Source organism: Mustela erminea, chromosome 1 (assembly GCF_009829155.1).
Source record: "Mustela erminea isolate mMusErm1 chromosome 1, mMusErm1.Pri, whole genome shotgun sequence".
Lineage (NCBI taxonomy): Eukaryota > Metazoa > Chordata > Mammalia > Carnivora > Mustelidae > Mustela > Mustela erminea.
Window position 1 is genome coordinate 2,059,317 of NC_045614.1, and position 26,450 is coordinate 2,085,766.

The 26,450-nt window shown below is 43.2% G+C and overlaps 1 protein-coding gene across 1 annotated transcript in view; it reads left to right on the forward strand.

Moving 5' to 3' along the window:
* Positions 1-26,450, forward strand: part of ZNF57 (zinc finger protein 57) — a 60,847-nt gene that overhangs the window by 8,287 nt on the left and 26,110 nt on the right. The window contains 2 exon segments of the mRNA XM_032305559.1: positions 25,039-25,165; positions 25,587-25,770. Coding sequence (XP_032161450.1) covers positions 25,039-25,165; positions 25,587-25,770 — 311 coding nt within the window.

Consider the following 26,450-nt stretch of genomic DNA (forward strand, 5'->3'; position numbering starts at 1 on the left):
AAGCCATCTGGTCCTGGGCTTTTGTTTGTTGGGAGATTTTTTATTACTGATGCAGTTTCTTTGCTGGTTATGGGTCTGTTCAAGTTTTCTATTTCTTCCTGTTTCAGTTTTGGTTGTTTTTTGTTTTTGTTTTTGTTTTAAGATTCTATTTATTTATTTGACAGACACAGATCATAAGCACGCAGAGAGAGAGGAGGAAGCAGGCTCCCTGCTGAGCAGAGAGCCTGATGCGGGGCTTGATCCCAGGACCCTGAGATCATGACCTGAGCCGAAGGCAGCGGTTTAACCCACTGAGCCACCCAGGCGCCCCTCAGTTTTGATTGTTTATATGTTTCTAGGAATTTATCCATTTCTTCTAGGTTGTCCAGTTTGTTGGTGTGTAATTTTTCACAATATTCTCTTATAATTGTATTTTTGTGGTGTTTGTCATTTCTTCTCTCTCATTTGTGATTTTATTTATTTGGGTTTGGTTTTGGTTTGTTTGCTTGCTTGTTTGTTTTTTCCCCCATGGATTTGGCTACAGGCCTATCAGTTTTATTGATTTTTTTCAAAGGACTAGCTCCTGGTTTCATTAATGTGTTCTATTGTTTTTTAAGCTTATATGTCAATAATTTCTGCTTTAATTTTCCCTACTGCTCTAATCTTTATTATTTCTTCCTTCTGCTGGTTTTAGGTTTTTTTTGTCGTTCTTTTTCCAGATCCTTTATCTGTAAAGTTAGATTGCTTTTCTCTGAGGTCTTTCTTGCTTCTTGAGGTAGGCCTGTATTGGTATGGACATCCCTCTTAGAATCACTTTTGCTCTGTTCCAGAAGTTTTGAAACATTGTGTTTTTATTTTCATTTGTTTCCATGTGCTTTATTTCTTCTTTTATTTCCTGTTTAACCCATTCATTGTTTACTGTTGAGTTATTTAACCTCCATATATTTGTGGTATTTCCAGGTTTCTTCTTGTAGCTGACTAATAGCACTGTGGTCAGAAAGGAGGCGTGATATGCTATCAGTCTTCTTGAATTTGTTGAGGCTTGTTTTGGGGGCTAATATGTGATCCGTTCTGGAGAATGTTACATGTGTACTTAGGAATAATGTGTAGGGGCACCTGGGTGGCTTAGTTAGTTAAGCGACAGTCTTTGGTTCAGGTCGTGATCCTAGAGTCCCAGGATCAAGTCCTGCATCAGGCTTCCTGCTCAGCGGGGAGTCGGCTTCTCTCTCTGACCCTCTCTCTTCTCATGATCTCTCTCTCATTCTCTTTCTTTCAAATAAATAAATAAATTTTTTTTTTTTTTTTTTTTTTTTTAAGAGACAGAGGCGCCTGGGTAGCTCAGGCATTAAGCCTCAGCCTTCGGTTCAGGTCATGATTCCAGCATCCTGGGTTTGAGCCCGCATCAGGCTCCCTGCTCAGTGGGGAGTCTGCTTCTCCCTCTGACCTGCCCCCCCCATGCTCGCTCTCTCTCTCTCTCTCTCTCTCTCTCTCTCTCATTCTCTGTTTCAAATAAATAAATAAAATATTTTTCTTTTCTTTTTCTTTTTTTTTTTTTTTAAGAAACAAGGGTGCTTGGGGGGCTCAGTTGTTAAGCCTCAGCCTTCAGTTCAAGTCATGATTCCAGTGTCCTGGGTTCAAGCCCCGCATTGGGCTCCCTGCTCCACGGAGAGTCTGCTTCTCCCTCCCACTCCCCCTGCTTCTGTTCCCTCTCTTGCTGTGTCCTTCTCTGTCAAATAAATAAAATCTTTTAAAAAATTAAAAAAATAAAGAATTAATGTATATTCTGCTGTTAAGGATGGAATGTTCTTTTTTTTTTTTCCAAAAGATGTGTTGCTTAATTTCCATGTATTTGTGAATGCTTGTGTTTTCCTCACATTATTATTTTTTTAAGATTTTATTTATTTATTTGACACAGAGAGAGAGAGTACAAGCAGGGGGAACCTCAGAGGGAGAGGGAGAAGCAGGCTTCCCACTGAACAGGGAGCACGATGCAGGACTTGATCTGAGGACCCTGGTGGGATCGTGACCTGAGCTGAAGGCAGAGGGTGAACCGACTGAGCCACCCAGGCATCCCACAAAGGAATTTTTGATAGATACGTATTTATTGCCATTTTATTACTTGTTTTGTAGTTGTTTCTGAAGACTTTTTTCTGATCCCTTCTTTCATGGCTTGCCGGTTTTCTTTAGTGACATACTTGGATTTCTTTCTTTTTATTCTTTGCATATTTATTAGTAGGTTTTGCTTTGCGGCTTCCGTTAGGTTTGTATGTAATGTCTTCCTCATAGTTTGAGTTTGGACCCATTCTTTACTCCTCTCTGTGGAAGTTCATAATGCTTGGCTAGATAAGACTTAATAAACACATGCCTCCCTGGGTGAGACTAGCTGAAAAGCAAGGGGGTGTCCACAAAACTGGGCCCCTTCAAGGCTTCTGGGCTGAAAACAGCCAGGTCCTCATTGCGGCTTGGTGCACTCATCCAGGGACTAAATGCTTGACTTAGGAGAAACATTTACGTCCGCGTGCTCCCTATCAGCACACCCGTCCTGAGCGTAGCTCATTCTGTTCACACGATACTCCTTATGCCACTGTCCTGATTATTATAGCTTCACGTTCTTGTTTCTCTTATTCCCTTGTTTTGATGACATTCACGATAAAGATGGAGACAACATTGGTTTGGGGACCTTTCGCCACTAGACTGTGTGGTTCCCATGCCCTCTGCTTTCTCCAGCTAAGGTGTCTGGACTGATCTTTTCATTCACCACCTCAGGGTTTCCTGGCAAAGCCCAACACCTCTCCTCCCCACATTTTAGGTATATGGTCCCATATTTTACATCCTTTTATTTTGTGAGTTCTGATGTTTTGCAGAAATACTCGTTTTTACTGCTTTTGTTTCCCACCTTCATATTGTCATTTTTGCTCTGTCCTTTTCTCTCAAAAAGTCCCTTTTAATATTCCTTCCAGGACTGGTTTAGTGTTCATGAACTCCTTTAGTTTGTCTGGGAAACGTTATTTCTTCTTCTCTTCTGAATGATAGCCTCGCTGGATGGAGTAGTCGTGGCTGCAGGTTTTGCCAACTCAGCACTTTGATTATGTCATGCCTTTCCTTTGTATGTGACGGTCTTCATTTGTCTTGCTGTTCTTTTTTTTTTTTTTTTTTAAAGATTTTATTTGTTTATTTGACAGACAGAGATCACAAGCAGGCAGAGAGTCAGACAGAGAGAGAGGAGGAAGCAGGCTCCCCGCCGAGCAGAGAGCCCGATGCGGGGCTTGATCCCAGGACCCTGAGATCATGACCTGAGCCGAAGGCAGCGGCTTAACCCACTGAGCCACCCTGGTGCCCTGTCTTGCTGTTCTTAATATTTTTTCTTAATAACTGTATTTTGTTGCTTTAATTACAGTGTGCCTTGGTGTGGACTTGCTTTCGTTGATTTTGTGGGGGGTTCCCTGTGCCTCCTGGGTCTGCCTGTTTCCTTCCTCAGATTACAGACCTTTCCGGGTATTGCGTCACATGTGGTCTCTGCTCCCCTTTCTCTCTTCTTCTGGGACCCCTGTAGTAGGAATGTTGTCATGTCGGATGGGTTCCTGAAGTCTGGTCTCATTTTTCATAATTCTCTTCTGTTCAGTCTGGTTACTTTCTGTTACTCTGTCGTCCGGTCACTAATCCGTTCCTCTGCTGCATCCCGTCTGCTGCTCATTCCGCCAGGCCTGTTTCTTGTTTTGCTGGTGGAGCCCGTTACCCCGCTGTAAGGTCCTGATTTCCATGTTGCCGTTCTCGCCGATGCGCTTCACTCTTCCCTCAAGTCCGTGACTGTCCCTACGGCGAGTCCTTCTACTTGCTCCGTCAGGCGTGTTGCTTATGTCTGTTTTGCTTAGATCTCTGGCCGTGGTCTTGTCCTGTTCTTTCGTTTGGGACAAATTCGTGTGTTTCGTTTTTGTCTAAGTCTCTGTGCCTGTTTCTGTCTCGGCTGTATCGGCTGTTTTTGAGGGAAATGGCTCTATGAAAAGGAGGTCCTGTCTCCAGTCTCCGAAGAGTGTGCACTGCTGTTTTGTCCTGTCTCCTTCAGGACCGTCATCTGGAGAGGCCCTCTTTGACCGCCATGGGCAGTGTTTGGTCCCTGGCCTGAATGTGTATGTTTCAAGTAGGGGTGCTCTGGTCTGTTTGTGAAATGAGCCTTGTCACCACGGCTGCTGGAACCAAGGCTCCACAAAACTCAAGTTCATAGATGAGGTGTGAGCTGGGGTTTGGGCTGCACTTCTGGGGCAGGGAGTCCTGCTGCACCGCGCCTGGCGGAAGCATGACGGAATGGTGGTTCCACCAGGGCACAGTGTGTGAGACTTGGTGTAAGGAAGTGTAGCACATGTCAGCCCTGTGCTGGTTCCCGCAGGTGGCCCTGTGCTTATGCAGAGGGACAGCAGAGGGAAGTGATGCCAGCTAGTTCCTTTGTTCTCGGAGGTGTCTCTCGGTGCACGTTGCGCCTCTGGGACGTGCTCCTATTTTTTCTTTTTAAGATTTTATTTATTTATTTGACAGACAGATCACAAGTAGGCAGAGAGGCAGGTAGAGAGAGAGGGGGAAGCAGGTTCCCTGCTGAGCAGAGAGCCCAATGTGGGGCTCGATCCCAGGACCCTGAGATCATGACCTGAGCTGAAGGCAGCGGCTTAACCCACTGAGCCACCCAGGCCCCCTGGGATGTGCTCCTGGATGAGCACGGAACCTCCTGCTGTGTTTCCCACATGCTCTTCAGATGCCTTTCCGGGCTGCAGGTCTGTAGTCTGTCTTTCCTCCAAGGTCGACACCAGTGTCCTCCGCGCTCTCGCAGAGCCAAGCATGCTGACCTTTAAAACTCCAAGTTTTATTTTTTTAAGATTTTATTTACTTGTCAGAGAGAGAGAGCGTGTGTTTAAGTAGGGGGAGAGGCAGAGGGAGCGAGAGAAGCAGACTCCCCACTGAGCAGGGAGCCCGATTCAGGACATGATCCAGGACACTGGGATCATGACCTGAGCTGGAGGCAGACGCAGAGCCAGGCGTCCCTAAACTCCAAGCTTTAGCCCCACTGGTTGCAAGAACTCACGAAATTTGGAGCCACTTACTTTCCAACCTAATTGTTATGGGGACTCATGTTCCCTGTGCATTCTTCTTGGGGCTCGTCTGTCTCTTGTGCTTGGTGACAGAGGTTCCCTCCCCACCGTAGCGGCCGTGATCTCTCCCAGCCATGGCTCCGCACTTCCTGCCTTGTCCGGCATGGCCTCTTTTCTACCTTCAGTTGGGGAGTTTGTTTTGGTAGTCTTCAGGTCGATTTCTGGGGTATTCAGGATGACCTAATAGGTATCTAGGTGTATTCCTGGGATGAGGTGAGCCTAATGTCCTCCTGCCTCAGTGCCGTCCTCGCCTCCCCCCATTGTCCAAAGTTTCTTTTAAATTGCTGTTGCTCACGATTCAAGTGGATGAGATTTATTTTCGTATTGTGCTTGTATTCTGGAAACTTAACAAAAATCTGATTTTCTGCTCATCTTCTAGTTCCTTATGACTCTTGCATGTGGAGAGCCATGCAGCAGGAGCAGGGAGTCACGTACTAAGCGAGGTCTGAGGAGTGGGAGGAGTGAGAGATTAACCCAAGGACTGTGAGTACATTCGCGGGTGACGTTTGATAGATACCAGGAGTCAAGGGAAAGGCGCATGATCTGTAGAACAAAGAAAACCTATGGAGTCACGTACGTGCTCACGAGCACGATGCGTGCACATAGATAGTCCTTCTGATTGGTAGTTTTGTTAGTCGTGGTATACTCTGATTGGATATAGTTCGCACTTGGTGGAGATATACTTGGGGGTCTTAGACTGGATGAGGGGTCCCCGGCTGAAGATTGTGAATAAAGAAGTTTGCCACTCACCTCGCCTACGGGTCGTTCTTGCGGGTCGAGAGCGACACTTGCATAATACTTTTAGCTCTGAATATAGGCAACTTTTTTGTTTATAATTCTGATTTTTTCCCTCTGGTGGCTGTGGATGGGCTGTCACCTAGGAGGGAGGTCATGGGACTCCTTTTCACCAAAATTAATTGGGAAAAGTTTGCACTCTGTTCTCTTAGCGTGTACTTTTATTTCTTTAAAGATTTTATGTATTTATTTATTTATTTGTCAGAGCGAGAGAGAGAGAGAGCACAAACGGGGGAGCAGCAGAGGCAGAGGGAGAAGCAGCTCCCCGCCCAGCAGGGAGCCTGATGCAGGACTTGATCCCAGGACCCCGGGATCATGACCTGAGCCAAAGGCAGAGGCTTAACTGACTGAGCCCCCCAGGCATCCCTCTTTGTGTGTTCTTTAGTGAACATTCCTTTCTGATGTTTCCCTCATGGGGATTTGCACATTGCTGCCTGTTTTTAAGTTGCTAAGGGTTTCTTTCTTTCTTTTTTTTTTTTTTTTTAAAGATTTATTTATTTATTTATTTATTTGACAGAGAGAGAGAGAGAGAGATCACAAGTAGGCAGAGAGGCAGGCAGAGAGAGAGGGGGAAGCAGGCTGAGCAGAGAGCCCGATGCGGGACTCGATCCCAGGACACTGGGATCATGACCTGAGCCGAAGGCAGAGGCTTAACCGACTGAGCCACCCAGACACCCTTGCTAAGAGTTTCTATTTGGATTCATGTTGAATAGGATACATCTTCCTTTATCTGTTCAGATATTTTGACATTTTTCCTTTATTGTGGCATTGTAATGTCATAACTGATTTAATTGCATTTAATTGTAAAATATAGTGTTTGTATATAAAATGCATAGGCGATTGCACAGCGACCTAAATATTCTAAAGGACATGCAAGCCAGGACCCGTGGAAGCCCTCACCCAGACATCCCCCTTGAAATGACTCCAAAGACAGGCCTCCTCTGTCTGGGCAGGTATCAGTGTATGCATCTCTAAGTCAGTAGATTTTATTTTTGCACATTTTCTTTTGAAGAAAGCTGAAAAATTCAGGTCAACAAATTCAGTTTGTTTCTTGTAAATAACAAATGGTCAAAAACAATTACTTAGAACTAGAATCTAATATCCACAAAGGTGCATTGCTCTCACATAACTACAACAGGACTAACTTAGAAACCAAGTCTAGTTTCAATAAACTGAGCCTGATTATTTACGTAAGTGGAGCAAGCTTAGTGATGGACCGTATAGACGCCTTTAAATCTGCTTTGTTGATCTTTTCTTAAGGAGTCTCACACTGAAATTTTTAAAAGCTGCTCGAAGCTAAGAAGCCATACCAAGCAGTTTCCATCACACTTTGCCTGCAATACATATAAATTCTGGTGAATTCCTCTCTTCTTGAGGTCTCCAAAATATCCTGTTTCTGCTTCTGCCGGGAGGGCACCTGGAAAGGAACCTGGGAACCCTGGGAGCGAGGTCTCGGGCTGCCATTTCCAAGTGACTCCACTGACTCCATAAAACCAGTCTTAGTGGACTGGTCTGGTCACATCCGAACATATGCGGGTCTCTCTCCAATCTGACCTTCCATTCCAGCCTCAACAGTATAACAAATGTTTCCAGCTGTGCCCTGTTACAAGGAGAGCAGATTCTTACTGAATTACGCAAATATATTGTCATGAAAATGCAAATAGAGTTGTCCCTTCAAACAACACAAGTTAGAACTGCTTGGGTCCACATATATGGATATTTTAAGAAATAGATAAATGATACTTTGAATTTTTTCTTACGATTTTATTAAAAATATTTTCTTGGCGCCTGGATGGCTCAATGAGTTAAGCCTCTGCCTTCAGCTCAGGTCATGATCCCAGGGTCCTGGGACTGAGCCCCACGTGGGGCTCTCTGCTCAGCAGGGAGCCTGCTTCCCCCTCTCTCTCTGCCTGCCTCTCTGCCTACTTGTGATCTCTCACTGTCTGTTGAATAAATAAAATCTTAAAAATATATATATATTTTCTTGAACATAGTTGACCATAAGAATATAGTATATAATACATATAAAATTTAATATATGTTAATCGATTATTTGTTATTGGTCAGGCTTTTGGCCCACAGTAGGCTAGTAGTAGTTAAGTTTTAAGGGAGTCAAAGATGTATATCGATTTTTAACCATGCAGAGGGTTGGTGCCCCTAATCCCTACATTGTTTAAGGCCAACTATACTCATTAAGTTTCCAAGTTCTGGGGGATCAGATGGGGAGAAAAACAATTTTTTTCTGTATTGTAATTAAACTGATGTGAAACCAGGGACCTGGAGAGCAGAACCTGAGAAGGACAACAGTCCCATCTCGGTCACCCAATTTGCAACATGATTTTGCTTGTTGGTGACTCACTTGTAGAAAGGGCAGCAGGTAATTTCTGCACAAAGGAAACTATTTGCGGCAAATAAGGAAGTCACAGGGAATGATTTCCAAATCTGTGACTCCCTGAGCAAGGGTGGATGAGTTCCTTTTGTTCGGGGTTAGGGTGGATTTTTTTTTTTTAAGATTTTATTAATTTATTTGACAGAGATCACAAGTAGGCAGAGAGGCAGGCAGAGGCAGAGGGAGAAGCAGGCTCTCCACGGAGCAGAGAGCCCAATGCGGGGCTCGATCCCAGGACCCTGGGATCATGACCTGAGCCAAAGGCAGAGACTTTAACCCACTGAGCCACCCAAGTGCCCCACGGGTGGATTTTTTTTAAAGATTTTGTTTATTTATTTATTTGAGAGAGAGCACACAAAGGGGTGAGTGGGAGGCATACAGGGAGAGGGAGAAGCAGGCTTTCCGCTGAGCAGGGAGCCCAATGTGGGGCTCAGTCCCGGGAGCCTGGGATCATGACCTGAGCTGAAGGCAGATGCTAACCCGACTGAGCCACCCAGGCGCCCTTAGGGTGGATATTTCAGTAGGAAAATCGTTTGTAGAAGCAGGCAGGGTGTGTTTGCATCCTAAGGCCACATGCCTATACGTACATTGTGTGTTATGTAAATGAGGCTGGTGCTCCTCCTTGGGTGGAGATTTTAATATTCTAACGAGGTGAAGGTAATTCTTGGGCACTGCAGAGGTCACTCTCTGATCCATCTGTGCCCGTGTGAGTGGTCTAGCTTAGACTGGTCTGGGCCCACGGGAGGTCTTAACAGGGCAGTCACTACCACTTGAGCAGTAGTTTTGGGTTACATTTGTCCGAGTGAAGAAATACGCCAAAAAGAACGTAAGGAAGCTAGCGAGTTCAAGCTGGTGGGCGGTGGAGGTGTCAGGTCTTGGGGTCTAGTTGGTGAGAGTATTTGTTGGCAGACGTGTATTTTAGCTTAAGAGAAGGTTTCTATCTGGCATAGCCAACATTAAACAGTAATGTTTCAAACAAGGGCATAAAAACTGTTTAATTATCCTTCTCCGTTCCTTCAGCCCCACGTCATTCTTGTTCTGTTTGAATCTGGCTTTCCCGTTAGTCCCAGTAATGCTCACACGGCTCAGTTCTGTGATCCTACGGTTATCAGAAACCTGTCTTGTCAAAAGTCCTCTCCATGAATCTCCTTGAAAATGCAGTGTTATTGCAAAATCAGAGCAAAACGATAGCTGTCAATGACAAAAGACTCAAAAGTGGCCACGGATCTGACCACATTAGAATTCATTCTAATGTAGCAGACACAGAGATTTGGTTATTTCTGTAACACTAAACACTTAAGTAACTAGAATTGCAAGTGAGAACATACCAGGACATACCAGATTTCTAGGAGTTTCATATGCTTTCTACAACATTGATGTATCCACACAAATACAGCCTAAAGAAGGCTTAGTATTCCTTGCTTGACAGTTTCCTGTGTGATTTAATGTATCCAGCAAGCCTAATTAGTTTAACATAACAAATCCTCTGGAATATTTCAGGGATCTTTCAGGGGAAATCCCTAGTTTTCTTCCAGATCAAGAAGCTTCATTTAGAATTTGATTGGGGAAGTTTGTCAGAAACATCAAAAGGATTTTAAAGCACTTGGTCAAATAGGGCCACTGTGAAAAAGCACTTTGGTTATGAAACAACGTAACAATAAAAGACTAAAAGGGCAAACCCAGGGGTGCCTGGGTGGCTCAGTGGGTTAAAGCCACTGCTTTCAGCTCAGGTCATGATCCCAGGGTTCTGGGATCGAGCCCCGCATCAGGCTCTCTGCTCAGCAGGGAGCCTGCTTCCCCTCTCTCTCTGCCTGCCTCTCTGCCTGCTTGTGATCTCTGTCTGTCAAATAAATAAATAAAATCTTAAAAAAAAAAAAAAAGGCAAACCCAAAGGTTATATGGTTATTAGCAAAACTTAGCTTTTCATATTGAAAAGATTCAGTCTGGGGGTACCTCGGTGGCTCAGTCTGTTAAGCATCTGCCTTCAGCTCAGGTGATGATCCCAGGGTCCTGGGATTGAGCCCCACATCGGGCTCCCTGCTCACTGGGGAGCCTGCTTCTCTCTCTTTCCATCCCCCAACCTGTGTCTCTCTCTCTCTCTCAAAAGTAAATAATATCTTTAAAAAATAAAATAAAATAATAAAAAGCTGTGTGGCCTAAGTAAGATACTTAACTTCTCTGGTTTGGTCTCACAGAGCTCTTCCACAAGTTAATTTTGGCAATACCACCCAGAAGTAGAAAAATACCACACAGCACTTATAGAGGCATATAGGAACAGATGCAGACAGAGACCTTACAGTACCCAAGATTAATGGAGAAGAGGTTTCATTTGTCCCAATTTCTAATTCCTCTCTCTTTCTCTCTCTCCTTTTCTGTGATGAGAAACATCTCCCTGAAGTTTGTATTTAAGGGACTGGCCCTTGGATCCTAGAGAAGATGTGGGTGGGAAGTCTACATGACAGAGGCACAGAGCAAGTACTCAGGTTTCTGCAAAGACTTTGGTTTCTCAGGACAATACTGTACAAGCCTTTTGAGATAAAGAGAGCAGGTTTTGAGATTGGTCAAAAGGACAGGTTGAAGGTCTTTTACTTGTTTCTGAACAATTCTGGGGCCATTTTCTAGTTGTGAAAAGATTTTAAAGATTGCTTTGCAACTTAAATGATATCATGGGTTTATCTACCCTTCTAGCTGCGTTATCCTCAATTCAGTTCTTCCCCTCTGGGTACCTGGTTTTACTTTAGCTTAGGAGAGAAACCCTACCTTCCTCTCAGGCTCAAATGGCAGCTTCCAATGAGGCCAAACTTTTGGCTTAAGAGCTACTTAAAAACAAATTCTTTTGAGTATCTTGTCAATTTTCAGCCAAGAGAAGCAGTGAACACTATTGGTAGTATTGAATAACCTGGCCCCCTCCCAAGGAGGATGCAAAGAATATTACCTTCCCAAGACAGAGAGTCACTCCAAAGATAGCTATAAGGAAGAACTGACAGCATCCGTGTCCCAGTCAGGCAGACAGTAAGCCAAGCAAGAAAGCAAGAGCAGTCCCTGGGAGAGAAAGGATCAGTAACCAGAGGGTATGGAATTGGAAAGGAGGGGTCATAAGGAATTTCATTTTCCTCTCCTACCTGTCCCTAAACATCATCCTTCAGCTGGCCATTTGTGGGAAAGCCTAGGAGAAATTCTGGTCATCTGTTTTCTCTGTGATGGGGGTGGGGGGTGTGAATAGCCACTCATCTTTCTAACTCTCTAAATTTGGTATAATCTGCTGAAGAGATCTGCGGTCCAAGGGACAAGAATTCTTTGTCTGGGGACCTAGGATAGTTCCACAAAGAACATTACACTGGAAGACCAGAAGCTGGCAACCCCTGTCTGTCCAAGCACTTTTGACTTCCAGCATTTACATGAGCACCTGCATACCCTAGGCTGGTGAATGAAGGGAACCTAAATCAGGCAGATGGGGCCGGATTTTGAGAAGGGGAATTTACATTGAGATTAATTTTTGTTCTAATCTCTGTTCTTTCAACTTGTTAAGGGAGTCCCTAAGGCTAGTCGTTACATTTCTTTGTGCTAGGACTCTCCACAGGTGCCGATAAATAAATTGTTTAGGATGGCAACTCTAAATGTTTTCTCCTTCTCTCAGATATAGCTAATTCAAAGGATCCATCGTCTGGCCATTGATGTGTAGGATCATCAATAGCAGTTCAGACCATTAAGCCTTTCTGGGGACCAAAGAGGACTCACACAAGAGACTATGAGATATGCAGTGCTCCTAAGATCCAGAAAGGTCACCCCCAGAGATAGTCTAAGAAAGCAGAGACCTTCATTGCTTAGGCAGTAAGGATGGTGTAGTCCGAGGGGCGCCTGGGTGGCTCAGTGGGTTAAAGCCTCTGCCTTCGGCTCGGGTCATGATCCCAGGGTTCTGGGATTGAGCCCTGCATTGGGCTCTCTGCTCAGTGGGGAGCCTGCTTCCTCCTCTCTCTCTGCCTACTTGTGATCTCTATCTGTCAAATGGATTTAAAAACAAACAAACAAACAAAAAGGATGGTGCAGTCCGATTTCCTATGAGAACATGAGACACCTCCAGTCACAAACCCCCTAAGCTGTGATGCTGGGCAGGTGCTCACCACAGTGATGAAGAATGAAATGACAAAGATCCATGATGGACTGGGACATTTTGTGACATTTTCCCCTGAGAGTTGGCATTGCCAAATAAAAAGTGCGGTTTGGAACCCCAGCCTGTTCAACTGGACCCCAAGGTGTACCCCAAGAAGTGCACCTTCCAGATGGTGGGGACCAGAGTGCATGTTGTTACAGGTCTCAAAGCTATGTTCTCAGGATACAGAACAAGATGAGTTCTTATGTGCACATTAACAGCTTTAGCGAAGCCTTGGGTCTTTCAGAGCCACGTGAACACCTTCCTGCTTGTGCCCAATAATTTTGTGGATTTGGCTTCCACCTGTTCCTTAGCAACAGCCTTTACTTCATGTGCATGTTAACGAAAACCACGTTTGTCTAAAAAGATACTGGTCTGGGGGGTACTATGAACTCACTGGTCTGTGACACTGGCTCGAACAGCAGGCTTGGATGCTGTGTTCTGCCGTATGGTTTCCTTTCTTACGACAAACAACACAACAAAGTCTGACCGTCTCTGAGAGAAAAAGGACCACTAGAGTTGCTAAACTCAGGGAACCAATTTCACTAATATTTTCTCCTGCTAATCTAAATTTAGAGAAGAAAAAAGAAGGGGTGGCCTCTCACCACTGCTTCCACAGGACTGTGCAGAGGGACATACAAGACTCTGATGTAATTCCTACTTTTTGCCAACTCTTGTCGGACATCCCAGGCTCTTCCTACTGCAACAGCTTTGGGGTGAGAGCTATGTCTAGCTGGTGAGGCCCCCTGGTGGGCTCGCCAAAGGTGCTGGGGAGGAAAATTTTTTCTGTACTCTTAAAGGTTCTTCTGGCCAGTCTTAGAATTACATTGACATGAGATCAATTAATAAGAGGAAATCAAACTTAATTTTGTAACATTGGAACCCAGCATACAAGAGAAGTTCAGAGACAGGGAAAATGAGGTATCTACACCATCCTGAGCATAGGAATGGGATAGGGACCTGGGGCTTCAAAGGGAGGAGGGCAGTTCACAGGCCCATAAGAAGAACAGATGTTTGTTAATCAGACATTTGCCCTGCCATACAGATGGGTCAATCAGATAAAATTTATCTCTGGTAATAACTCTTATTCCGGGAAAGACCCCCAACTTGGATTTTCCTAGGTAGTTACGGGAGGGACAAAAGTTTCTCTTGAACCTGCAGGATCTCAACTGCCTTCCTTTCAAAATAGTCCACATGCCAAAGTAACATGTTTTGGGGAGATTTGACCTGAACCTCTTCAGGAATAAAATATGTTGGGTAAATCTAGGGCAGCAAAACAGGGGCCTTGAGCCTCTGGGATGTCATCTGTCATCTCTGTAACGTTGGGAATGGGAGAATAAGTGGTGAGAATCTACAAATCTAAAATTCCATAGTCAGTTGAAGTTCATTCATTGCCACCCAGTTTTAACCTGGCAGATAGGCTACTTCAGAGTGGGGTCAGTGATAGACTAATGACCCCAGGATTGAGCATATTTCTAACGATCAGTGAAGGCCCTCTGTTCCCTGCTGCAGCTGACACCCTGCTGCATTTACTGTCCCCATTGGCCGAGGCAGGCGATAATGCCATTTGGCATTCCCCATGGGTGATTAGAAGCATGACCCAATCCATTCTGTCTGTGGTGCCAGCTGTGATACTGTTAATTCGCATTTGTTACGGGGAGCCCTAGGGTTTCTGAAGAGTCCTGGTTCTGCAGAAGTCTGCAGGAGAACTGAAGTAGAATTTATCATCCCCAGTCCTGGAAGTGGTATACGGCATGCTTGAGGGGCCGGGTGGCAGGTTATTTCAGGTGCAAAGCAGAGTATCACCAGTAGAGAGAGAATTTAGTTCGGTCATGTGTCGTGGTACACTCTGACCACCTCTGCCTTTGGTTGGGTTGTGTGATCCATTCACACTGTTAGCGTCATTGTGGCTGTCTTGTGCCTTTGTTTTGTTTTTGTTTTTAAATATTTTATATATTTTTTAAAGATTTTGTTTATTTATTTGACACAGAGAGGGAGGGATCACAAGTAGGCAGAGAGGCAGGCAGAGAGAGGGGGGAAGCCACAGAGAGGCCAGTGTGGGGCTCAATCCCAGGACCCTGAGATCATGACCCGTGCCGAAGGCAGACGCTTAACCCACTGAGCCACCCAGGAGCCCTTAAGGATTTTATTTATTTGTCAGAGAGAGGCGGAGAGAGAACACAAGCAGGGTGGGCAGCAGGCAGAGGGAGAAGCAGGCTTCCTGCAGGACTTAAACTCAGGACCCTGGGATTGTGACTTGAGCTGAAGGCAGACGCTTAACGGATTGAGCCACCCAGGTGTCCCTGTCTCGTGCCTTTGTTCCTATATTTCTCTACTACTTTGTTTTGCATTAATGTTTTCCAGTAAAGCATTTCAATTTGTTTAATTACATTTTTAAGTATTTTTTAAAGATTTTATTTATTCATTTGACAGAGGTCACAAGTAGGTAGAGAGGCAGGCAGAGAGAGAGGAGGAAGCAGGCTCCCTGCTGAGCAGAGAGCCCGATGTGGGGCTCGATCCCAGGACCCTGAGACCATGACCTGAGCCAAAGGCAGAGGCTTTAACCCACTGAGCCACCCAGGTGCCCCATTTTTAAGTATTTTTTTAAAAGATCTTTAAATTGGTTGCTTTAGGGTTACAAAATACCCCTAATCAATTAGCTTCAGATTTATGATTGCTTAATCCCAGTGCAGTACAGAAATTATGCTCCAATGTAGTTTTATTCCCCCGCTTTATAAGGCATTATTTTCCTGTATATCACAAATTAATGTTGCAAAGCCAACAATGCATGCTTTAATTAATGCTTTATCATCTCGAATCACTTCCATCCCTCTTCCATTACAGTTTTATTCCTACCCACCTCCTTCGTGCTGTTATTAGGAATTAGTTTACAAATATTTTACGCCCTAAGTTTTATATACCCAACATGCATTTTAACACTATTTTACATCATTGCCTTTGGAATCAGTTAAGAAAATGAAGCAGAAAAATACACATTTATGTCATTATCTTTGCCAATTTTCTTTACTTTTTCATGTGGATTCAACTTTCCTTCTGGAAAAAATTGCAGTCAGTTTTTTTTTTTAATTAAAATTCCTGTTAACATACAGTGTAATATTAGTTTCAAGTGTATAATTTAGTGATTCATCACTTACAATACTCAGTGCTCATCACAAGTGTCCTACTTAATACCCATCATCTGTTTCTCCCACCCCCACCCTCCCCCTGTGTCTGGTAACCATCAGTTTATTCTCTGCACTTAAGAGTCTACTTCCTGGTTTGTTGCTCTTCCCTCCACCCCATGTTCACCTGTTTGTTTCTTTCTTTCTTTAATTCCACATGAGTGAAATCATACGGTATTTGTTTTTCTTCGACTGACTTATTTTGCTTAGCATAATACTCTAGCTCCATCCCTGTTGTTGCAAATGGCAAGATTTGATTCTTTTTTATTCCTAAGCAATATTCCATTGTGTGTGTGTGTGTGTGTGTGTGTGCCACAGCTTTTTTATCCATTCATCCGTTGATGGATATTTATGTCCTTTCCATAATTTGGATATTGTTGATAACGCTGCTGTAAACATTGGAGTGCATGTATCCCTTCAAATCCGTATTTTTGTATCCTTTGGGTAAATATCTAGTGCAATTGCTAGGTCATAGGGTAGTTCTATTTTTAGTTTTTCAAGGAACCTACGTACTGTTTTCCAGAGTGGCTGCAGCAGCTTGCATTCCCACCAACAGTATAAGAGGGTGCCCCGCTTCTCCAAATCGCCGCCAACACTTGTTTCCTGTGTTAATTTCACCCGTTCTGACAGATGGAAGGTGATAGCTCAGTATCCTTTCGATTTGCATTTCCTGATGAGTGATGCTGAGCATGTCTTCGTGTGTCTGTTAGGCTCCTTTGGAAAAATTTCTATTCATGTCTTCTGCCCATTTTTTAAAACTGGATTATTTATTTTCTGGGTGTTGAGTTTGGTAAGTTCTTTATATACTTGGGATACTCATCTTTTCTTCATCACTTAAATCATTTGCAGGTATCTTCTCCCATTCCAGAGGTTGCCTGTTAGTTTTATTGATTGTTTCCTTTGCTGTGCAGAAGCATTTTATCTTAATGAACTTTCAATAATTTATTTTTGCTTGTGTTTCCCTTGCCTCAGGAGACATATCTAGAAAAAATGGGCGGCTGAGGTCAGAGAGGTTGCTGGCTGTGTTCTTCTCTAGGATTTTGATGGTTTCCTGTCTCACATTTAGGTTTTTCATCCATTTTGACTTTATTTTTGTGTGTGGTATACGAAAGTGGTCCAGATTCATTCTTCTGCATGTTGCTGTCTGGTTTTTCCAACGGCATTTTTTGAAGAGGCTGTTTTTTCTCCATTGGATATTCTTTCTTGCTTTGTTGATGATTAGTTAACGAGATAGCTGTGGGTTCATTTCTGGATTTTCTGTTCTGTTCCATTGATCTGTGTGTCTGTTTTTGTGCCACTATCATACTGTTGTGATGACTACTGCTTTGTAATACAGCTTAAAGTCTGGAATTACGATGCCTCCAGCTTTTCCTTTCCTTTTCAGGATTGCTTTGGCTGTTTGGGGTCTTTTGTGGTTCCATACAGATTTTAGCAATATTTGTTCTAGCTCTGTGAAAAATGCTGGTGATACTTTGATAGGAATTGCATTAAATGTGTAGATTGCTTTGGGTAGTATAGACATTTTAGTAATGTTTGTTCTTCTAATCCATGTTCCATTTCTTTATGTCATCCTCAGTTTCTTTCATCACTGTTTTATAGTTTTCAGAGTACAGATCTTTTACCTCTTTGGTTAGATTTATTCCTCAGTATCTTAGGGTTTTTGTTGCAATTGTAAGTGGGATATACTCTTGATTTCTGATGCCTCAGTATTGGTGTATAGAAATACAATACGTTTCTGTACACTGATTTTGTTTCCTGCGATTTTACTGAATTTTATGTATCAATTCTAGCAATATTTTGGTGGAGTTTTTTGGATTTTCTGTATAGAGTATCATGTCATCTGCAAATAGTGAAAATTTTACTTTTTTCTTGCCAATTTGGGTGCCTTTTATTTCTTTTTGATGTCTGACTGCTGAGGCTCGAACTTCCAGTACTATGTTAAATTATAGGGGTGAGAGTAGACATCCCCTGCCTTGTTCCCAACTGTAGAAGAAAAGCGGTGAGACTTTCCCCATTGAGGATGATATTAGCTGTGGGTTTTTCATATATGGCCTTTATTATGTTGAGGTATGTTCCCTCTGACCCTGCTTGGTTGAAGGATTTTATCTTGAGTGAATGCTGTATTTTGTCAAGTGCTTTTCTTTCTTTCTTTCTTTCTTTTTTAAGATTTTATTTTTATTTATTTATTTGACAGAGATCACAAGTAGGCAGAGGCAGGCAAAGAGAGGGAGAAGCAGACTCCCTGCTGAGCAGAGAGCCCGATGTGGGACTTGATCCCAGGACCCTGAGATCATGACCTGAGCTGAAGGCAGAGGTTTTAACCTACTGAGACACCCAAGCGCCCCTCAAATGCTTTCTCTGCCTCTGTTGAGAGGATCATATGGTTCTTATTCTTTCTTTTATTAATGTCGTGTATCATGTTGACTGAGCTGTGAATATTGAACCACTCTTGCAGCCCAGGAACAAATCCCACTTGATTGCAGTGAATGATTCTTTTAGTAGTGTTAAATTTGATTTGCTAGTATTTTGTTAAGAATTTTTGCATCCCTCCCCCACCCCCATGAAAAATGTTTGCAACCTTGTTCATCAGGGATTTGGCCTGTAGTTCTCTTTTTTAGTGGAATCTTTGTCTGGTTTTGGAATCAGGGTAATGCTGGCCTTGTAGAACGTTTTCTTTCCATTTCTTTCTTTTTCTTTTTTCTTTCTTTTCTTTTCTTTTTTTCTTTTTCTCTTTTTTTTTTTTTCTTTCTTTTTTTTTTTTTGGGACCAGTTTGGGAAGAATTGGTATTAACTCTTCTTTAAATGTTTGGTAGCATTCACCTGGGAGGCCATCTGGCCCTGGACTTTTCTTTGTTGTTAGATTTTTTTGATTAGTGATTCAATTTCTTTGCTGGTTATGGGTCTGTTCAAGTTTTCTATTTCCTCCTGTTTCAGTTTTGGTAGTTCATATGTTTTTAGGAATTTACCCATTTCTTCCAGATTGTCCAATTTGGTGGCATATAATTTGTCATAATATTTTCATAATTGTTTATATTTCTGTGTTGTTACTTCTTTTCTCTCATTTGTGATTTTATTTATTTGAGTCCTTTCTCTTTTTTTAAAGGTTTTATTTACTCATTTGACAGAGACACAGCGAGAGAGGGAGCACAGGCAGGCAGAGTGGCAGAGGGAGAGGGAGAAGCAGGCTTCCTGCTGAGGAAGGGCTTGATCCCAGGACCCCGGGATCATGACCTGAGTGGAAGGCAGATGCTTAATGACTGAGCCACCCAGGTGCTCCTCTCTTTTCTTTATAGTATGTCTGACTAGGGGGTTATCAATTTTGTTAGTTTTTTTCAGAGAACCAGCTCCTGGTTTCATTGAACCTTTGCACTGTTTTTGTTTTGTTTCTTGTTTTTTTGTTTTTGTTTTTTAGTTTCTGTATTATTTATTTCTGCTCTAATCTTTTTTATTTCCCTTTTACTGCTAGCTTTAGGCTTCATTTGTAGTTCTTTTTCTAGCTCCTTTAGGTGTAAGATTAGGTTGTTTTTCTCTGAGATTTTTCTTGCTTCTTGAAGTAGGGCTGTATCACTACAGACTTTCCTCTTATGACCACTTCTGCTGCATCTCAATTTTGTTTCCATGGATTTTTAAAGTTTTTTCTTTAATTTCCTGGTTGACCCATTCATTCTTTAGTAGGATGTTCTTTAATCTCCATGTATTTGTGGTCTTTCCAATTTTTTTTTTTTTTTTGTGGTTGACTTCAAGTTTCATAGTGTTGTGTTCGTAAAATATGCCTGGTATCATCTCAGCCTTTTTGTAATTGTTGAGGCCTGATATGTGACCCAGTGTGTGACCTGCCTGATGAATGTTGCATGTACACTCAAAAGGAATGCATATCCTGCTACTTTAGGTTGAAATGTTCTGAGCATATCTGTTAAGTCCATCTGATCCACTGTGTCATGCAAAGCCATTGCTTCCTTATTGATTTTCTGCTTAGGTGATCTGTCCATTTCTGTAAATGAGGATGTTAAAGTTGCCTACTAATATTGTACTGTTATCAATGAGTTCTTTTAAGTTTGTTATTAATTGTTTATATATTTAGGTCCTCCCAAGTTGAGAGCATAAATATTTACAATTGTTAGATCTTCTCATTGGGTACTCCCCTTTATTATGACATGGTGCCCTTCTTTATCTCTTGTTAAGTCTTGGCTTTAAAACCTAGTTTGTCTGATACAGGTATTGCTACTCTGGCTTTCTTTTGATGTTGTTAGCATGATAAATTTTTTCTCCATCCTCTCACTTTCAATTTGCAGGTCTCTTTAGGTCTAAAATTAGTCTCTCATAGGCAGCATATGGAGGGTTTTGGGTTTTTTTAAATTATTTATTTATTTGACAGAGACAGAGTGATAGAGGAGACTCAAGGGGAGTGAGAGAGGGAGTATCAGGCTTCCCACTGAGCAGGGAGCCCGATGTGGGGCTCAATCCCATTACCCCAGGATCATGACCTGAGCTGAAGGCAGACGCTTAATGACTGAGCCACCCAGGTGCCCCAGGGTTTTGGTTTTTTTAACCGTTCTGACACCCTGTCTTTGATTGAGCTGTTAGTCCACTTACATTCAGCATAATTATTGATCGGTATACATTTAATGCCATTTAATTACTCGTTTTATCATTGTTTCTGGAGTTGTTTTTTTTTTTTTCCTAGTCTTTGTTACTTTGGGTCTGTTTTCCCCTTCCAAATAAGTCCTCTTTAATATTTCTTGCAGGGCTCGTTTAGTGGTCATGAACTCCTTTAGTTTTTGGTTTTTTTGGCAAATTCTTTCTCTCTCCTATTCTGAATGATAACTTTGCTGCATAGGGTATTCTGGGCTGCAGATTTTTCCCATTCAGCACATTGAATATATCTTGCCACTCCCTTTTGGCTTCCCAAGTTTCTGTGGAGAGATAGCTGCTATCCTTATTTGTTTTCCCTTGTAAGTTAGGGACTTCCTTTCTCTTGCTACTTTTAGGATTTTTTCTTTATCATTGTATTTTACAAACTTAAATACAATATGTCTTGGTGTTAGCCTACTTTTGTTTATTTTGATGGGAGTTCTCTGTACATCCTGTATTTGGATGTCTGTTTCCTTACCCAGCTTAGGGAAGTTTTCAGCTATTATTTCTTCCCATGAATTTTGTTTCTTTTTCTCTCTCTTTTTCTGGGACTCTTATGATATGAATGTTATTTTGTTTGATGGAGTCACTGAGTTCCCTAAGTCTGCTTTCATGATCCATTATTCTTTCTCTATTGTGTACAGCTTCATTATTTTAAATAATTTTATCTTCTGGGGCACCTGGGTGGCTCAGTGGGTTAAAGCCTCTGCCTTCAGCTCGGGTCTTGATCCCAGGATCCTGGGATCGAGCTGCACATCAGGCTCTCGGCTCAGCGGGGAGCCTGCTTCTCTCTCTCTCTCTGCCTGCCTCTCTGTCTACTTGTTATCTGTGTCTGTCAAATAAATAGATAAAGTCTTTTTAAAAAAATAAATAATTTTATCTTCTAGATAAATTATTCATTCCTTAGTTTCTTCCATTTTTGTGGTCATTACATCCACTTGATTTCAAATCTCACATTGTTGGCTTGTTGGGTTTTTTTTAAGATTTTATTTATTTGACAGACACAGCGAGAGAAGGAACACAAGCAGGGGGAGTGGGAGAGGGAGAATCAGGCTTCCTGCCGAGCAGGGAGCCTAATGCAAGACTCGATCCCAGGACTGGGATCATGACCTGAGCCAAAGGCAGACGCTCAATGACTGACCCCCCCCAGGCATCCCCACCCTATCTTTAGCTCTTTTATATCTGTGGTGTCTCCCTGATGTCTTCCACGCTTTTCTCAAGCCCAACATATCCTTATGATTGTTGTTTTAAATTCAGCATCAAGCATATTACTTGTATCTGTTTCAATTAGATCCCTTACCATGACCTTTTCTTGTTCTTTCTTTTGGGGTGAATTTCTCTGTGTTGGCATTTTGTCTAGGTGTCTGTCTTCTTCTGTGTATTAGGAAAGCCTCTTAACGTTTCCTGCTTCTGAGAGTAATGGCTTTACAAAGAGTCATATAATGTTTAGGGGCTGGTGTTTCAGGAATTGTCTCTGGTATGTGCTGCATGCACTGACTGTTGTGTTTTGGCTGCTCTGTCCCTCAGTTCAGTCATTTACGGAGGCTCTCGTTGCCTGCAGTGGGGCAGTTTGGACCTTGGCCAGAGTTGGGTGAGATTCAACTAGGTGTGCTCTGGTCTGCTTATTAAATGAGACCCGATGCTATTTCCATGAGAACTGGAGCTTTGCAGGAACTATTGTCAGTAGACATAGTGTGTACATTGGGTGGGGGCCTTATGCTGGTCTTTGGGGAGAGGGGCCTGCTGTGCTGTCCTTAGCTGCACTTGTCAGAAAAGCAGTACCTGCAGAGCACAGGGAGGCAGGACTTGGTGTATACAGGTTAAGTCAGTGTTGGTGCTGTGCTATTTACTGAAGTTGGTCTATGCTTAGGGGTGGAGTAGGAAAATGGCACCAGGCAGTTCCTTTGTCCCAAGAGGAGAGTCCGTGCTTGTGCTCTAAGGAAGTCCTCAAAGAAGAGTGAAAAATTCCCCTCATGTATCCTAGGTGTTTTTCAGATTGCTGTTTTTTGGTGTTTTTTTTTTTTTAAGATTTTATTCATTTATTTGACAGAGATCACAAGCAGGCAGAGAGAAAGGAAGGGAGGGAAGCAGTCTCCCCTCCAAGCAGAGAGCCTAACCCAGGGCTCGATCCCAGGACCCCAGGATCATGACCTGAGCCGAAGGCAGAGGCTTTAACCCACTGAGCCACCCAGGTGCCCCAGATTGCTCTTTTCAAACTGTGTCCATGTTGATTGTCTGCATGAAGTAGTGCAACATATTTTGGGCTCTGCAACAGTTGAGTTGTCTGATTTTTTAAAACTCCAAACTTCAGGGACCTGGTGTGGAGGGGATCTGTGGTGGTCCTCTAGGAAAGAATCTCACTGTGCTGGGGTTGATGCTGGTGTGATCCAGAAGGGCAGTCATACCAGATCACAGGGGTGTGCGATTATGAGCAAGCAGGCTAAACAACCTGCTTCCAGCTTAGGGGCTCTCAGCAGGTGTCTCTGCTTCCATGCTAAGGGACAGGGGAGGGAAATTGCACCTGCAGGCTCTTTTGTCCCTTGAGAGGCAACTCTGAGAACATCACCTCTCACAGAAACACTTCAAGAAGAGTGAACAGGGGCACCTGGGTGACTCAGTGGGTTAAGCCTCTGCCTTTGGCTCAGGTCATGATCTCAGGGTCCTGGGATCAAGTCCCACATCGGACCTTGGGGAGCCTGCTTCCTTCTCTCTCTCTCTCTCTCTGCCTACCTCTCTGCCTACTTGTGATCTCTCTCTGTCAATACGTTGTCAATAAATTCTTAAAAAAAAAAAAAAAGAATAGTGAACAGTCTAGTAGTAGTGAATAGTGAATAGTCTCTCCCTGTGCCCATTAGATGATCTTCAGATCACACTATCTACCCTGCCATGTTTGCATGCCTTCACTGTGGGAGTAGGGCAGTGCTCTTAGGGCTCTATCCCAGCCAAGCCTGCCAACTTCTTTAACTCCAGTATTTGAGCTGCGCTGGTTGCAAAAACTCAGGAAAATCAGCCTGTCTCATTTCCCCAGCCAGTGGCTTTGGGGAAGTTGTTCTCCTTTTGCATTCCCATGTGTTCCCGTCTCACCTTTCTCTGCAAGCTCGGCTCGCTTCCCTCTGTAGCACCTGCGATCTCTTTCCCCCACACTAGAGCTTCACATGTCCTACCTTCCTCAGTGTGGCCTCTTTTCTCCTTGTACTTGTGCACCTGGTTCTGTCAGCCTGCAGATTGATTTCCTGGGTACTCAGATTTGATACTATCCAGCTGTGCTCTAGGGACGAGCCAGGCTGGAATCCTCCTACTAAGTTGTCATCGAAGCTCTCCACCTCAATTGCTATCAGTTTCAAGATTTTTCTTAGTATTTTCTTATATTGTGCTTCTCCTGGAGAAAAAAATTCTCAGATTTTGTTACCTGGGAATGTGTCATTTTGCCTTCACTTTCAAAAGTAGCTTTGGGGATGTAGATTCTTTATTGGCAGTTGCTCATGCTCTCAGCATTCCGAGTACATTACCTCGTTACCTCTGACCTCTGCTGTCTCTGCTTAGAATCAGCTCTTGTCTTATTGGAGTTCCCTTTTAGGTGACAGGTTTTCCTCTTGCTGCTTTCAGTATTTCTCATCTCTGGCTTCCACAGTTTTCACTACCATGTATTGTTCTTGGACCTCTTTGTGGTTTTATTCTTTGAGGTCCATTGAGTATCTGGACGTGTAGCTGATTTTCACCATTTAGGTTGTTTTCAGTCGTGATCTCTTGAGTATTTGTTGTGTTCCCTCCTCTCCCAATCCCATGCTGCCAGCACATGTATGTTGGCACACCAGACAGTACCCTCCATTTCTTCTGTTTTCATTTTTGTTCTCTCAGTTCTTCAGATTGCATAGCCAGTCTTCACATTCCCTAATTCTGTATCTTGGCAGTTTCGATCTGCTGCTACCCCTGTAGTGAATTACTTTATATCCGAAGGAGTTGGTGGTGCTTAGTGTAAGGGGTCTCCAAGACCAACCTCAAATATGAGGACTCACTACAAGGGCTCACAGAAATATTTATTCCACAGACGGATTTATTTCAGAAAAACTGTCACACACAGTGCTCTGTTTACTATGGAGAAAGGGTCTGTATTAAAATTAGTGAATAGAAAAGGAACATGAAGCAGAATCCAGGAGAAACCAGGATCAAGCTCCAAGTCATCTCCTCTTGATGCAGTTATACAGACATGCTTAATGTGACAACTTCTATAAAATATTTCTAGCTAGGGGAGCTCACCCAGGCCTCAGACTCTGGGGTTTTACTGAGGGTTAGTCATGGGCATTCCTGTGTGAGTGGTCTTGGCTTCTCAGCATCCAGCTCCTCTGGAAGTCTGATACTGTATGTCTCATGGCTCAAGGCCCCGCCTATATACACAGACACTTGTCAGTGCATGTGTTCTGAGAGCTTGCAGATTTCCTCCCAGGAGGGGGTCAGGGGCTAGTCCTAAAGAATATTCAGGGTTTGGACAACTGAGCTCTGTTACCCTTTTACTGCAGACTTTCCAACAGAAGTATTTACTTAATGTGCATGGCATATCTCCCTGGGCGCTGGTGATAGAAAGGAGTAAGATGAGAGCAGTCATGATAAATGTTGTGTTACGGTTGACTCCTTAGTGGTGCAGGTAAGCCTGTTGGAGTCTGATGAGCACATATTGAGAGACCAGAGGGTTGGATTTCAACATCCTATGAACTGATTTTAGTTTCCCAGTGCTTTCAGACTCACCTTCCTCCTGCACACATTTGTATGTTTCAGGACTTGGTGGTCTTCGAGGATGTGGCTGTGGACTTCACCCTGGAGGAGTGGGCCTTGCTGGATTCTATGCAGAGGAACCTCTATAGAGATGTGATGCTGGAAACGTTCCAGAATCTGGTCTCAGTGGGTAAGAATGGCTGCAGGCCTTCACTTTGTCATTTAGTAAACAAGTATCTCTTGTCGGTGCTTTCCCACAATTTGAAATGTGGAAAAGGAATGCACTGGAAAGTAAAAACAGACATGGTCACAGCCATCTCGGACCTGCAATATAGTAATGTCTCCATGACAGTGGGAATGTGTGCATTAAACTTATTTTTGTCTTGGTTCAGACTTGAAGCTTCCTTGGCTTATTGGTAGTAGGGGACTGGCTTCATCTGTTGTTTTGGTTCACAGAGAAGTTTCTTGGAAAACTTGATAGTTAGTAAATTGCCTACCGTTCTAGCCCCTCCTGCCTGCCACTGGTGAAGTGCTGAAAGCACTAAAGTCCTCAGTCTTCTTTACTCATAAGTTCCTTCCTCCTTTAATATGTTTTCACCTTTTTGTTTCAGATTATGAAACACTGTTTAAAGCCAGTGGGTTGGTTTCTCAACAGGATACGCTTGAAAAAAAAAAATCTATTGAACAGAAAATGGCAAAATTCACCAGAAATCATTCTTGTGCCTACGTTTTAGAAAAAAATTGGGAAGATGACAGCACTAAAGGTCAACATGGAAACCATGCAAGACATCAGAGGTGAGATGTGTTCATAAGGTAAAGCAGTATTAATCCTACGACAGAGTTTTGGTATGTCATGAGATTAAAAAAACTAAAAACCAAACTCCGAATCTATTTTAGAGAGAGAGGACAAGTGGGGTGGGAGAGGGACAGAGGGAGAGGATGAAGCATGACACAGGGCTTGATCCCAGGACCTGAGATCATGACCTGAGCTGACAGCAGACAGTTAACTGACTGAGCCAACCAGGTGCCCCCAAATCTATTTCAAATTCTAGGAAGGTTTTTAAAAACTTGACGGAGACATCGAGTGTTTGAAGCATAACTCAGTTAGACACTTTTTTTTTTTTAATATTTTATTTATTTGACAAACAGAGATCACAAGTAGGCAGAGAGACAGGGAGAGCGAGAGGAGGAAGCAGGCTCCCTGCGGAGCAGAGAGCCCAATGTGGGGCTCGATCCCAGGGTCCTGGGATCATGAGCTGAGCCGAAGGCAGAGGCTTAACCCACTGAGCCACCCAGGTGCCCCTCAGTTAGACACTCTTTTAGGAAGACCCCATACATCATAAACAGTATGAACAGTGAACATGATAGAGGTCGCTTCTAGGGCATTTAGTTAACTTTAAGACAATCCGCAGAGGGTAGAAGAACTTCTGGATACTAGAATGCAGTTAGCCATCTGGTTCTAATACTTACTAGTT